Source organism: Mytilus californianus, unplaced genomic scaffold (genome assembly GCF_021869535.1).
Source record: "Mytilus californianus isolate M0D057914Y unplaced genomic scaffold, xbMytCali1.0.p SCAF_1, whole genome shotgun sequence".
Lineage (NCBI taxonomy): Eukaryota > Metazoa > Mollusca > Bivalvia > Mytilida > Mytilidae > Mytilus > Mytilus californianus.
The window spans coordinates 63,962,867-63,977,120 of record NW_026262581.1 but is presented as its reverse complement, the minus strand read 5'-3'; the positions used below and the strand labels follow the sequence as shown (position 1 = coordinate 63,977,120).

Below are 14,254 nucleotides of genomic sequence, written 5' to 3'. Positions count from 1 at the left end.
TTCCAACAAAGAACATGATTTCAGCTTTCCTATTGAAGACTTTCTATTTCTATATTCCAACATTGCGGGTTATCATTGATGGATAAACCTCAAGTTGGGAAATTAAAAACAATGGTCTGTAGTGTTGTTTTTCAAAACATAAAATTGTTTCGAGTTTTCCGCTATCTTGGCCTTGCTAAAGATCAGAGCAAAGACCAACAGGAATACAATCGAGTAATTTTACAGTTCTTTGGATATACTTCTCAATTTGCTTCTTTATAAAACTTTTAAAAAATTTGAAAGTTACACTTAGGTTTTTTCAACCGAGTCATAGGGCTTTAGTCAGATTTTGCACTACCGGTGTATTTTGTGGAATGTTTGGTTTCCAATGCGCTTCAACTAAGTAATAAATTGTGTATTCCATCTTTTTTGATTTAACGAGTACCACTTGTGAGTATTGTATATACGACGTGCGCGTTTTGCTTTATAAACTATAACCTGGTATCTTTGATTGGTTCTTTAAAAGCAGTTTAAGTAATTTCTACTTCAATGTATTGCCAAGTCAATTATGGTATGAATGTGTCGGTTTATTTTTGACTATGCATATAACGGTATGTAAATAGAAAAAAATATTTTATCATAGTGAAATGTTTTTGTTATGATGACATCTTTTTTCAGAAAGTAGGGAATTGGGACTATATGTTTTCAGTATTCACAACTCTCATCTCGTGGTCTTTGAGAAGTCGCAGTTTTAATCCTCGGTCGGGTAAAAATATTTGCCGCCCCCTCCCCCCAATGCATTAATGTCTCTTCGGAAAAACGGGTCATAGCCAGAATAAAGTGTCCGTGTAGAGTGGCATTCTTCCATGCGCGTAATATTTGCCGTTGGACATAAGGTATCCAACAATCAATCCATCTTATTAATGCAATTTAACATGATTCTCTTAAAAATTCTGAGAACAATTAGCCTTCTATTTATGAAGATCAAGATAATGAATGGATGCATGTTTAACGTCCAGCAGGTAAAATATCAAGCATTTTCAGGACGAGTACATGCAAATGAGAACTCGACTGTGAACTAGACCTACAAACTGAACCCGCATATAAACGTGCGCAAACACATATTTCGCTTCTCCAGGACCCATCATGCTGAACGTATCGAACAACCTTTACCCTTCCCCTTCCCCTAAATAGTATGTGTTGGGCATTAAAAAGGCAGCATATAATCAAATTACTTTCTTTTCGCTTTGGTTATTCGGGGATAGAACTCACTCGATGCGAGGTCGGTAGAACGAGACCACCGAGATGGTTAATGTGTCGTTTGTGATTATGATAATGATTAAATATAAAAATAAGAAGATGTGGTATGATTGCCAATGAGACAACTCTCCACCAGAGACCAAATGACATAATCAGCTATAAAAGCCCCAAAATGACAAATGTAAAACAATTCAAATAAGAAAAACTAACGGCCTGATTTGTGTACTAAAAAATGAACGTAAAACAAAATGATATACAGCAACAAACGACAACCACTGAATTAAAGGCTCCTGACTTGGGACAGGCACATACAGAATGTGGCGGGGTTAAACTAGTTTGTTCGCGAAAAACCCTCCCCATAAACTGTGACAGTGGTGAACAAACAATGAAAAGCAGTTGATAAGAGCTTAACTAGTCAGAAAAACATCTAACAAAAACACAGACTGGACGTGGCGGGGTATTTATACATCCCCACAACAAAAATGACATCAATAATATATCTGAGAGTACTCGCAGTGATTGACAGTTAGTTCAAAACCAATAACAACTAATAAAAAAATCATGCATCTAAGTAATTATGTTATGTTTTGACCTTGTTGTCATTATTTCCGGAATTGGTCAGAATGAAAGGTCAGTATAATCCAGCGTAGTTTCATAACCATTTTTGTTTTATCTGAGAACTTATAACCCGAACCAAGTTCAATTATATATACAAAAATCGTGACTTGTATCATAAATCGGTCTTCTACAAAGTTCACCAATATCTGATAAGCCCTGTATGAATGGAAGAATGGATTCATTTCTGTTAGTTTTATTCATTTTGCAGTCCAGCGTATTTGTGTCAGGTAATCCATCTTTAAAACTCTTGAGTAGAAAATTTAATTTGATAACAAACTAGCATTGCATTTAAGAAAAGTTTAAGAAAACAACCAACCAGTTAAAGCGATAGGTATCCGGTCGGAAATGACGATACTGTTTGCTATGTCTTTAGTTATTTATGTTGTGTTTTGTATACTGTTGTTTGTCTTTTGGTCTTTTTTCATTTTTTGCCATGGCATTGTCAGTTTATTTTCGATTTATGAGTTTGAATGTCCCTTTGGTATCGTATGCCTCTCTTTCACAAACAGGAAAAAAAATATACAAGTCAAAAGATTTCTACAAACATATCTTTATATAAACTTAGTGTTAACAATATTTATTGTGATTATTATTACATAAACATTAAACATATACGACACTCCAATTAGGATAGGAAAAAAAAACAACTAACCACTTAAAAGCTAAATTTAACAGAAGGTAGAAGACCTGGATGCTTCATACTTTGTATATAGATGCCTTGTGTTATGAAGTTTCCGTCTGTCATATGTCCATTATCCTTGACCTCATTTTCATGGTTCAGTGACTACTTGAAAAAAGGTTAAGATTTTAATGTTAATTTCTCTTTTATTGTGAGTAATAGGATAACTATATTTGGTATGTGTATAGCAAGGTCCTCCTTCCTGTCAGATAGTTTCACTTGACCTCAACTTCATTTCATGGATCAGTGAACAAGGTTAAGATTCCGTGGTTAAGTCCATATCTTAGATACTATAAGCAATAGGTCTGCTATATTTGGCATATGGAAGGCTTGTAAGGTGTGCATGTCCAACTGACAGGTGTCATCTGACCTTGACCCAATTTTGATGGTTAAGTGGTTAACGTTAAGTTTTTGTGTTTTGGTCTGTTTCGGTCTTAAACTGTATGCAATTGGTCAACTATATTTCAATTGGTCAATGGAAATATTTTACAATGTATATGTCAGTCTGGCAAGTTTTATTTTACCTTGACTTCATTTCACGGTTCATTGCTCAATGTTAAGTTTTTGTGTTTTGGTCTGTTTTTCTAAAACTGTTAGCAAAAGTTCAACTATATTTGGTGTATGGAATGATTGTAAGAGGAATATGTCTGTCTGGCAGGTATCATCTGACATTGACTTCATTTTCATGGTTCATTGTTAAGTTTTCCTGGTTAAGTCTGTTTCTTAGATACTATAAGCAATAAGTCAACTATATTTGATGCATGACATGATTGTAAGGTGTCTGTCTAGCAGGCTTCATCTGACCTTGACCTCATTTTTTGGTTCATTGGTCAATATAAAGTTTTCATGGTTTTGGTCTGTTTCTAGTATACTAAAAGCAATAGGTCAACTATATTCGGTGTATGGAATGATTGTAAGGTGTACATGTATTTCAGGCTTTGTTTATCTGACCTTAACCTCATTTTCTTGGATCATGTTTAGTTTTTGTGAAACTTGTAGTAAAACTTTGTATTAAGGACTATCAACATAAAATCAGTGGTCAGTAAAGCAGGGGAGACAAGGTTTCAAATTTCGCTGTAGGAAGATAATTGTTTTTAGTAAAAAAAACTGCAGATCTAATTGTTGAGCTAAATTTCAAACGAATTAAATGTAATATGTGGTGTTAGACCTGTATAACAATATGTCATCCGTTGGAGTACAATTGTCGTAAAATCTCATGTTTAGATGTATAAAGTCTAATTATTAGAAAAAACTTACAACTTATCTTCACCACTGGATAACCGAAACCTCTCTTATACTAGAATAACACTAAATATATCTATAAACGTCTTTTAATGATCAGCAGGTGTTATCGTGGATTTTTAAAGCAATGGAGACATCGTTACTCTTAACTCGTACAGCATCAGCATCAAATACATAAAACACAGTGCTTTTTTTACTACGGTCTTTATGTAAAAAAATATATATTTGTTGACGAAATTGAATGAGATTCAGAAAAATCCTGTCACAGATTTAGTGCTATTATAATTGATGACCTCATAAAACAATGTGCAACAAAAATACGCCTCCTCTCCTATGAAGAAGAACGTCCTGTTTTGTTGAATTTAGGGAGTTCGTAAGGTTCCTAAGAAAAGAAAGTTTATGTAACATGCATTTGCTTTTCATCAGTATTATTGGAAGCATGACCCCTTCCAGATAAGCTGCGTATGCGGGAACCCTTACCGAAATCATTTTTTTAGGATATTTGAACATCGGTAACTGTCTCCTTAATTTACATTGTTCAATTATTCTCGTTGTCTTTTAATCTTTTGTAAATTTAATTTGTGAAACAAAGCGAGTATTCCTCATATGCATGCATATATGTTAATCTTTGTAAGATTTATTTTATAAATACGGCATTTAGTATCTTTCTGTTATAGGTTTTTTGTTCAGCCGAAAAGTCTGCTATGACCATATAGGATGTTTTAGCAATGCATCTCCATACAATAACGCCAATGGTAAACTCCCAGAATCTCCGGACCATATTCAAACAGAGTTTTTATTATATACACGACAAAACCCAACGCACGAGTTTCAACTGAATCCGTATGATGCTTCAACCATCAGACATTCACATTTCGATGGAAATAAGCAAACACTGTTTATCACTCATGGTTATCAAGATGACGGTAGAAGTGATTGGATTCGGGTTATGACACGAGAGCTTCTAAAAAAAGTAAGTTATATTATCCAATATAACTGTCCACATACGCAAGTTTTATTATTTCATGGCTTATTCGAAAACTAATAACACCAACGGTACCAATTTTACTGCACCAACACCTTATACAAACGTTGAAGAGCCTATTAAACAAAAAAGACATACAGTATAACTAAATTCGGACAAGGAATCAGAGTTTTGCACGAAGGAGAGATATATATTCTTAATTTAAGAAGATTTCCAAAATTTTATAACAGCAAATTTCAATCTTGTAGAGTATCTAGTTACCAGGTTACATACAACGGCAAGGCCCAACTCAAAATATACTATATGATTAACAATGAAGTGCGGATGTAGTCAGAACCTCCATAATTCGAATTCAGGATATCCATAAATCATGGAAGACCTTCTGAAAATTTCCAGGACCTCGATCCATAATTCGATTTCTGGATATCCTAAAATGTTTCAGGATCGGCATAATTCGTTTTCAGAATATTCTGAAACATTTCACGATCTCCACAAATAATCTGTCAAAATTGCATTTTTCAGGAGATCCTTAATATAGATGGAGCTCCATAATTATATATTTCAGGACCTCCACAGTTCGATCTCAGGATATCCTTAATCACTTTTTCGTGTTTATATAGAAACATTTAGATGTTCGTATTAATCCTGAAAAATCTCACATTTTTTTTTATATCACTGAGAAGCGAAAATTCTTACCATTGTGCTTCCGGTTGTTCTGCTGTCTACCTGACGTAGTTACACCACAGAACATACCTGACGCAGTTACACCACAGAATATACCTGACGTAGTTACACCGAAGAACATACCTGACGTAGTTACACCACCGAACATACCTGACGTAGTTACACCACAGAACATAACTAACGTAGTTACATCACAGAACATACCTGACGTAGTTACATCATAGAACATACCTGACGTAGTTACACCACAGAATATACCTGACGTAGTTACTCCACAGAACATACCTGACGTAGTTACACCACAGAACATACCGAACGTAGTTACACCACAGAACATGATACACACTGATATCTTATTGGAGACTTCAAAAAAGAATATTATGCTTGTAAAGGGTTTATGACACAATACTATAACTTACACAAGTTAGATAAAGCATCATGCCCTAAAATTTCTTCTGTTTACTTCTATGCATTTCCTATAATATGATTCTTTGAATTCGTCACCCAACATGTTATTCTTGACTGTGAAGATCTTATTTAAAACGTTTTTTTTCTTCTTTCAGGATGCTATGAATGTTATTGCAGTCAACTGGGCAAAGGGAGCAGATAACATTAACTACATACAGGCGGCAGCAAACACGCGAGTCGTTGGGGCTACTATTGGGGAACTTATGAAATCTTTACATTCAATAGGGCATTCTAATTACAACAAATTCCATCTTGTTGGACATAGTTTGGGCTCACACATTTCTGGATATGCTGGTGCCTACGTACACGGAGCAATAGCAAAAATAACAGGTTACATTAAGAAAGTTAAAAACCAAAGTATACATACAGTAATGTTTAATGTCAGTCCAACGTCTGAACAATTATCAAATCAGCCAAATTATAGAAAATTTTTATTAGATTAACTAAGGCTGCAGGGAATTCATATTTATAAGGTATCTGTATTAGTATTTAATCTAAATGAAGTAATAGTTTTGTCTTGCCTTGGCCTTTAAAAGCTTATAAAGTTTACAATACTGTATAGGTGTAGCTCATTGTTGAAGGCCGTACAGTACGCTGTTGTTGTTTACATCCTCGTATTTCTGGTCTCTTGGATGGTTATCTCATTTGTAATCATACCATATCTCCTTTTTTATGTGGAGTGTTTGTTATCTTAAGGATGTACTTAGGTGAGGTTTAGGAATTTTTTTCAGATGTTTGGACTCATTGGTTTTTTTCCTATAATACAGAGTAAAATATTTTGCCCCATAACACTCATTTTTCTTTTCATAAAACACTTCGATAGCTCATAAAAGGTCATTTACCAAAATTTAAGCAGATTCTAGATTTTTTTCTTTCGATTTGAGACCCAAATAATACCAATGCAAATATAAGGTAAAAGTCCGAGTCAGCCTTTTTCCCGCCAATTTTTTAAAATCAAATATCTCGAAAAGGAGCTCCATAAACTATCAATTTTTTTTTAGCTTATTTTGTTCCTTAACTAATGCTCTTCAGACTTACAGTATCTAGATTTTTTTAATTTCACCTAAGTACATCCTTAATCCTCCCTTTTAATCCCGACTCTTTGACGACTTACAAAACGTACATAGAAGAACATACATTACAAATAAGATCAGGAAAAGACAACAATAAAATAAACAGCTTAAAAGATGACAAAAATAAAAACACAAACAAAAAAGTAAAAATAATTTAATATCCGTGAGTCACGGTTACTGATTATTTGTTAAATGCAGCAGCAGCAGGGAAAACCGTGCAAAAAAATTCAAGGATTATTTCCATTTTAAACGAGGTTTTAATATTTTTTTTCATCGTCCAACAAATAGACAGAAAAAACTTGAGTAACGGATCCAAATAATCCAAGGAATTCTTTTGATCACATCTGAACCATTTTCTGTCAATTTGTTTTCTTCTTCAGAATTAGCCATTTTTAGAGTTTTGAAAAATCATACTTTTTACGAAAATATAATTTCATCAATGTTATTGACGTCTTTCGCCATTTTACAATCCATATATTGAATAGCAGCAAACTTAATGGTAGCAAAGAGGAGACTGTGACCCTTTTCTCTGAATATTCAGTTTTGGTGAAGGACATTTTTTGCATGGCCTTCTTTAACATGAGGTGGCATATTCTTCAATTGTTTCACTGTACTTTCAGTTTAATGATTGGAAATTAAATTTTCGTTTATTCGATTGCAGTGACATTTTGTTATCAGAAAAAGCCGTCAGTCTGAACATTCGCACTCCAACTAAAATTGTTGGAGACCAGAAAAGATTTTTAACATTTCCATCAGCCGAACACTTGATACACTTACAGTGTCGACTAATAAGACTTTTCCAAAGAGTCAAAGTCTATCCCTTGGTGATTCTTCGTGTCACGTCTGGTGCTGGATCTGCTTACACTTTCCGTAGCACATGAGATCATCCCCGGATTTTAGTAGGGGTTCGTGTTGCTCAGTCTAGTTTTCTATGTGTATTTCTTTTTGTTTTTCGTCGTTTTTTTTTTTGCCATGGCGTTGTCAGTTTGTTTTCGACTTATGAGTTTGAATATAACTTTGGTATATTTCGCCTCTTCTTTTTTTTTGACTATTTGTGTTTAGTACATATGTAATACAAACATACTGATTAAGACTTATGTCTTTTTATATGTACCACCTTGTGTTTTTAATATGACGATAAATTTTCTCTTCTGTACTCGTACTCTGAACAACAAATTTATTGATTTTGTAAAAAATGTTTACTTCCGTACTCCTAACAACAAAATTATTATATTCAAATTTACCTGTGTACGTTGTTTTATTTAACGTCATTTTGTCACAGATTAGAGTTGTCTTATTGACACTCTTTCTTCATCTTTTTTTTTATTACTAATTGTAACCTCTATTTTATAAAGGCACCTACGTTTTAGTATAGTATTTATATTGTGTCATAGATCAAACTTATTCGTTCAGTGTATGCTTACTTGTTTTTGTTTAAATGTCTTTTTCATCGAGGTAAGCCATTTCAATTGATATTTTATAGTGTGTCTTTTTGTGTTGTAATGTTACGCTACTGTCACAGGTTAGGGTGAAGGTTGGTGCCTGTTAAAACGTTTAAACCCGCTGCATTATTATGCACCTGTCCTAAGTCATGAGCCTGTTGTTCAGTGGTTATCGTTTGTTGGTGTGGTTCATAGGTGTTTATCGTTTATCGTTTTTTATATTAGATCGTTGGTTTTCCTGTTTGAATTGTTTTACACTAGTCATTTTGCGGCCCTTTATAGCTTGCTGTTCGGTATGAGCCAAGGCTCCGTGTTGAAGGCCGTAATTTAAACTAAAATTGTTAACTTTTTATACATTGTGACTTGGATGGAGAGTTGTCTCATTGGCAATCATACCACATCTTCTTATTTATATTATGATTGCAGGACTTGATCCAGCTGGACCATTGTTTGAGAATAAAGATCCGAAGACAAGATTAGATCCATCTGATGCTCATTACGTAGAAGCTATACACACCGATGGTGATTCTCTTTTACAGTTAGGTAATTAAAAGTCCTGAAAAGCATTTGTTTAAGCACTATAAGGTGGTATTGAAACAGTACTGAGTTCATTTCCGTTACTCATAAATGCATCATGTTTTTCAACCAACCTGTATAGCTCAATCTTATGTTTTCTTTGTAGTGAGTGAATTGGACTATGCGGGTCATGGCGTTGTTTATCTCTCCTCGACTTGTGGTTTTTGATTGTCCCTTTGGCATATTCTTGCTTTTTTATGTACCGGTATTATACAATTTATCAATATTTTTAAAATTAAACGTTCCACTTTGCATGCATAGACTTCCAATTAGTAAACATCATACGACAGAAAGAAATATTGGAAGGGCTTCCTTCATCAACATACAAGAAATATTCAAATATCATCAACACAAATATTCATAAGGCAAATATGTTTTAGTCTCATCCATATACAAGTTAAGAGCAAGGAAAATGTGTTGGCGTAGAAGTTAATTTGCTGTAATTCTTTGTTTGGTATTTTTATTGAGAACATGTAACAACTGGTGCTTCAAATTTTGATGGTGTGACAAGATTACTCTTAAGCTTAAAGTATATGACAAGCACGATAGAGATTCACAGTTGTTTTACAATAACTGGAGAATATTCCCGGCTTCACATAAAGAAGTTTTCACATCATTCCGAGATTACTTAAATAAAAATCTTTAAAATCAATCAATTAATCATTAAAGATTGAATCGACTACTGGTATATAAGAACCTACTCAACTTGTTTATATCATGCGTATAAATTTTGGTAATTTCGTCAACATATCGACCCTGTGATAATTTTGACATTTACGGTACCAATTTTACTCACAAGGTGCGCGTTTCGACAATTTTAAATTTTAAATGTCTCGTTAGTGACAAGCTAGTATTATTGCCTTTGATTGTAAGTGTTAAATCGTTTGTTTCAACTGCATTGTTTTAAATAAATAAATAGGTTTTGGATTAGAAAAAGCAATTGGTCATGCTGACTTTTATCCAAATGGTGGTGAAAAACAGCCTGGTTGTGAACGTGATATTGGTTCACATTTGTTTAGTTTAATTACTGGGAAAATCGAACGTAAGTACATACATGTATATCTACAAATCGAACTATATAAACCCCTTTGAGTGATATATTTTCTTAAACCATCAATCAAATGCTTTTCATCTCATTTTCATAACATAAATGTGTTAGTAACAAAAGGATAATCTGTAGACCTTCGACAAGTTTGAAAAAGAAAATACGGACTTTTAAAAAAGAAAATAGCCCATAAAGTATACATATAACTAGCTTGATCTTCATTTAACCAATTTGATGCCTATATTATTCGTCACCTAGCTAAAATCTAGTTTTAATGCACAATGACTTTCATATTTGAAATTTTGACCTTGGCCAAAATTCAAAACTACATTCCGAACTGTGTATTGCTACCTTAATTTTCTATGTAGTGCTTTGTAGACTTACTCGTCTTTTCGTCGTTTTTCGTTTTCTTTTGCAATTGCGTTGTCCCTTTTTCTTCGATTTACGAGTTTTTTTAAAATGTCCCCTTGGTATCTTCCGCTTTTTTTATAAACAGTGATTGGATGATTGCATCATAAGATTATCTAGATAAACCCGAAGTTTGAACTGACTGTAGAGAAGATTTGTTTCAAAACAATAAGTAATTAGAATTAAAAACTGTTGATTTCAGAGTTTACATCAACCATAGCATGCAGTCATATGAGGGTTTTAGACTTGTTCACAGAATCGATCAATTCACAATGTGCCTTCAGTGGAAAACCTTGCCACACAAAAAAGGACTTCGACGCAGGCCATTGCGCTAGATGTGGACTTGGTTGTGCCGACATGGGATACAATGGTCACCAGAAAGGTCACGGAAAGTATTATTTCTCAACGAATTCAGCAGGACCATTTTGTAAATAAATACATTATCCAAAAACGTGTCTGTGTAGATTGTGAATTGGTTTGGTCAATGTTGACACTTTTTTCAGGACGATATTATGGTTATTAGATAATTAACTAAAAATGGCAGAGGGACAGCAATTTTGTCATTCAAGGAAAGGTAATCGAAAATTGGTTTGAATTTGTATTCGGAAAGATTAAAAAATGTAGATGAGAGAGGAGAAAGGAGGTGGGATAGTGGTGAGGGATACAACAAAGGTCCAATAAGGTTTCAACATTGAATTATCTGACATATTTCCTTCTAGCTACAGGTTGAGTAAATTCCTGATCATAATTTTGAGAGCAAATTTTCCTCATTCTAAATTTTCACTAACGGTTTGGTGACTGTTGCACACATCTATCCCATCCAACTTGAAATAAAGGATACAACAGATACAGTTCAGTCTGCTGCATATCTTACTTACATCTAGAAATTGGCATTGAGGGTCAGTTGAGAACAAAACTTTACGACAGAAGAGATTACTTCAGCTTCCCAAATTGTGTACTTTTCATTTCTATGTAGCAACATTCTAGCAGCACCTACATATTGAATATATATCTTCCAGTTGAAACGATATTCCAGGGCTTGCATTTCCTATCATGGTTTCCTTGATAGATTGTTGCTGCTTGCAAGAAAGCTTTTAAACCGATAGTTTCAAGTGGTGAAGTTGAAATCATCCTTTCGACAATTTTACGGACGCCATCACGATTTGGTTGACCGTTATTTAATATCTGGACGACAGATATGTTCCAATTGTTGAAACTACACTCCCGTACTCTTGTCCTCGGATGTGACCTACCGAATAATACGTATAGCCTGAGCAACACGACGGATACCGCATGTGGAACGGAATCTGCTTACACTTCCGGAGCACATGAGATCACCCCCAGCTTTTGGTTGGGTTCGTGTTGCTTAATCTTTAGTTTTCGACGTTGTGTTTTGTATACTGTGGTTTGTCATTTGGTCTTTTTTCCCGTTTTTTTGCCATGAAATTGTCAATTCTTTTTCGACTTAACAGTTTATTATTCATTTGGTATCTTTCTCCTCTCTCTTGAATACAGAAAGAATTAGTCAAACTTTGTTGTATAAAAAGGGCAAACGTTGATACAAATACATTTTTAGGAAGGGATAAGTCATACTGTGTTAACACAAAAACCATGTTTGATTCAAACAAAAAAATATTTGAAACAGACATCATCAATTTGCTTGAACTTGATTATTTGTTATGTGTGGAGGATGTGTATTTAAGCAGACAATCGGCAAATCTAATGGAACCAACTGTGCTCATTTCCTTGTCGACTCGTGTTTCCTTTAATCGTATGATGCATATTACATACGGGAACTTCTCAAGAAGAACCAAATGAAGCTAGCAGTATCATTTAACTCCATGTTCCATTAAATATACGATGTCCTATAACTAAATAATTCAAAGCTTGGGGACTATATGTCGAACACATCTCTCACATCGATTTTGAAAATAATAGGATACCACAGATATATTTGCCTCATATATTGACTTATATATAGAAATTGACAATGCGGATCGGTTTAATTCTACACTTCACGACAAAAGACATTATATAAGTTTTCCTATTGTGGACTTTCTATTTCTTTGTACCAACATTCCAGCAGCGTCTGCACTCTGACTGCATATGAAGTATATACATGTATCTCCAAATTGATACGATATTCAAATCGAAAGTTTTACGGACGCTGGTTGACCATTATGGCTAATCCACGGATACCAATCACATCTTTTGTCCTCGATTACGACATATACGAATGAGATTTTCCATTGAATTTGTACTTTCCGTCAGCAACATGACAGAAGCAACATACTCTTACAGGCCCTGATATCACCCCTCGTTTTTGGTTGGTCTCGTGTTGCAGCTAATTCTTAATTTTCTAAGAAGTGTTTTGAAGTCTGATGTCTTTTTACGTCGTTTTTTGTCATGGCTTTTCTTTGAATTTTGATTTTGGTGTACCTTTGGTGTCGCTTGTCTCTTTTTTTCTAATTAATTGTGTTAACTTGACTTGGCGAAAGTGCCTTGTACTAGGCTTGAGCGGTCACAAACAGGTTTGTTTATTTGGTCATGGTACAATCAAAACAGACATTGAGGAAAAGGGACATTGATATCTCTTCAGTCGTTTAAATACTAGGAGGAATACTTGATTTTGATTTCAAGATCAATTACATAAAAGAAATTGTTGGGAATAATAATAGTTTTGCCTCCAATCTTCCAAAACGTGGTACAATAATAAGTTTAGATCATGATACTAATTATTTCAAACTCAGTTGTATAGAGAATAAAACCAAGTCATTCAGTTATCACCATATCGATTGATAAAACACTGTTAATAAACTGAAATTTAAACATACAAATTCGGTTTGTTCTGATTTATCCTCAAGTTGAACGCTCAAATATTGACAGCAAAAGTGAAAAGCATATTTTCATTCATTACTAGTATGCAAAATTCCTCTCCGTGTCATACAAAAATCATAGAAAAAAAATTGTGCTGGTGTTATGACAACCTTTGAAGCTTTTATATATTATCTTGAATCTGCAATGTCAAAATTAGATATTGAAAGTCGACTCTTGTATCATAAAAATCGAAAATGTTAACTGACCTCGAAGATGGCTGCGGTAAAATAAAGTGACCAGGCCTGTTAGTTCCCAAGCTGGTTGGGCGCCTGTTTAACTAAGCGGAATGTATAGATACACGGTTAACGCGGTCGGAAACGGGACTTTAAATCGGAGAAATGTGTTAGGATATTGTCTTCTGGGTTGTTGGATTTTCATTGCTCTTCAACTTCGTAATTAATTTGGCCTTCCAACTGTTTTCATTCGAGCGCCACTGATTATAGTCTTGTGTGGACGAAACTTTCGTCTGGTGTACTAAATTAAAAGCCTAGTATCTTTGTATCTTATATAAGTTTTTAAGCAGCTTACACATTAAAGAATCATTTGAACAACTTCTACCTTGGTCTTTCTGTGACCTGTTTCGAGGCAAATGCCTGCCTATCCATCATATCCTCTTTTTTCAGTGACAGTTCCCGTCCTTTATTCAGGTCGACCTACTTTACAGAGCTTACATACTTGATGTTATGTTAACTTTGTTCACGTCTGCATATGCATGAGATTAATAAACCAATCAATATAGATATAATGATTACTTTTGTGGTCAGAAATAATTTCAGGCCGGTTAACAAAATGGTTTCGCAGTTAATGATATTGATCTACGTAGATCAATTCAGTATATGGCTGATTAGTGTTCTCGATCTTACTTATGTGATCAAGTTTGAGCTCAAGGCTCAGGTACATATTAACCTTTATTGCTTA

The 14,254-nt window shown here is 34.2% G+C and overlaps 1 protein-coding gene across 1 annotated transcript; it reads left to right on the top strand.

Moving 5' to 3' along the window:
* Positions 1 to 8,789: 8,789 nt before the first annotated feature.
* On the top strand, positions 8,790 to 10,894 carry LOC127725169 (lipase member H-like). The gene is made up of 3 exons (XM_052232041.1): positions 8,790 to 8,973; positions 9,926 to 10,048; positions 10,662 to 10,894. The coding sequence occupies exons 1-3, from the start codon at positions 8,847 to 8,849 to the stop codon at positions 10,892 to 10,894; spliced, it is 483 nt and encodes a 160-aa protein (XP_052088001.1). The 5' UTR covers positions 8,790 to 8,846.
* Positions 10,895 to 14,254: the final 3,360 nt, after the last annotated feature.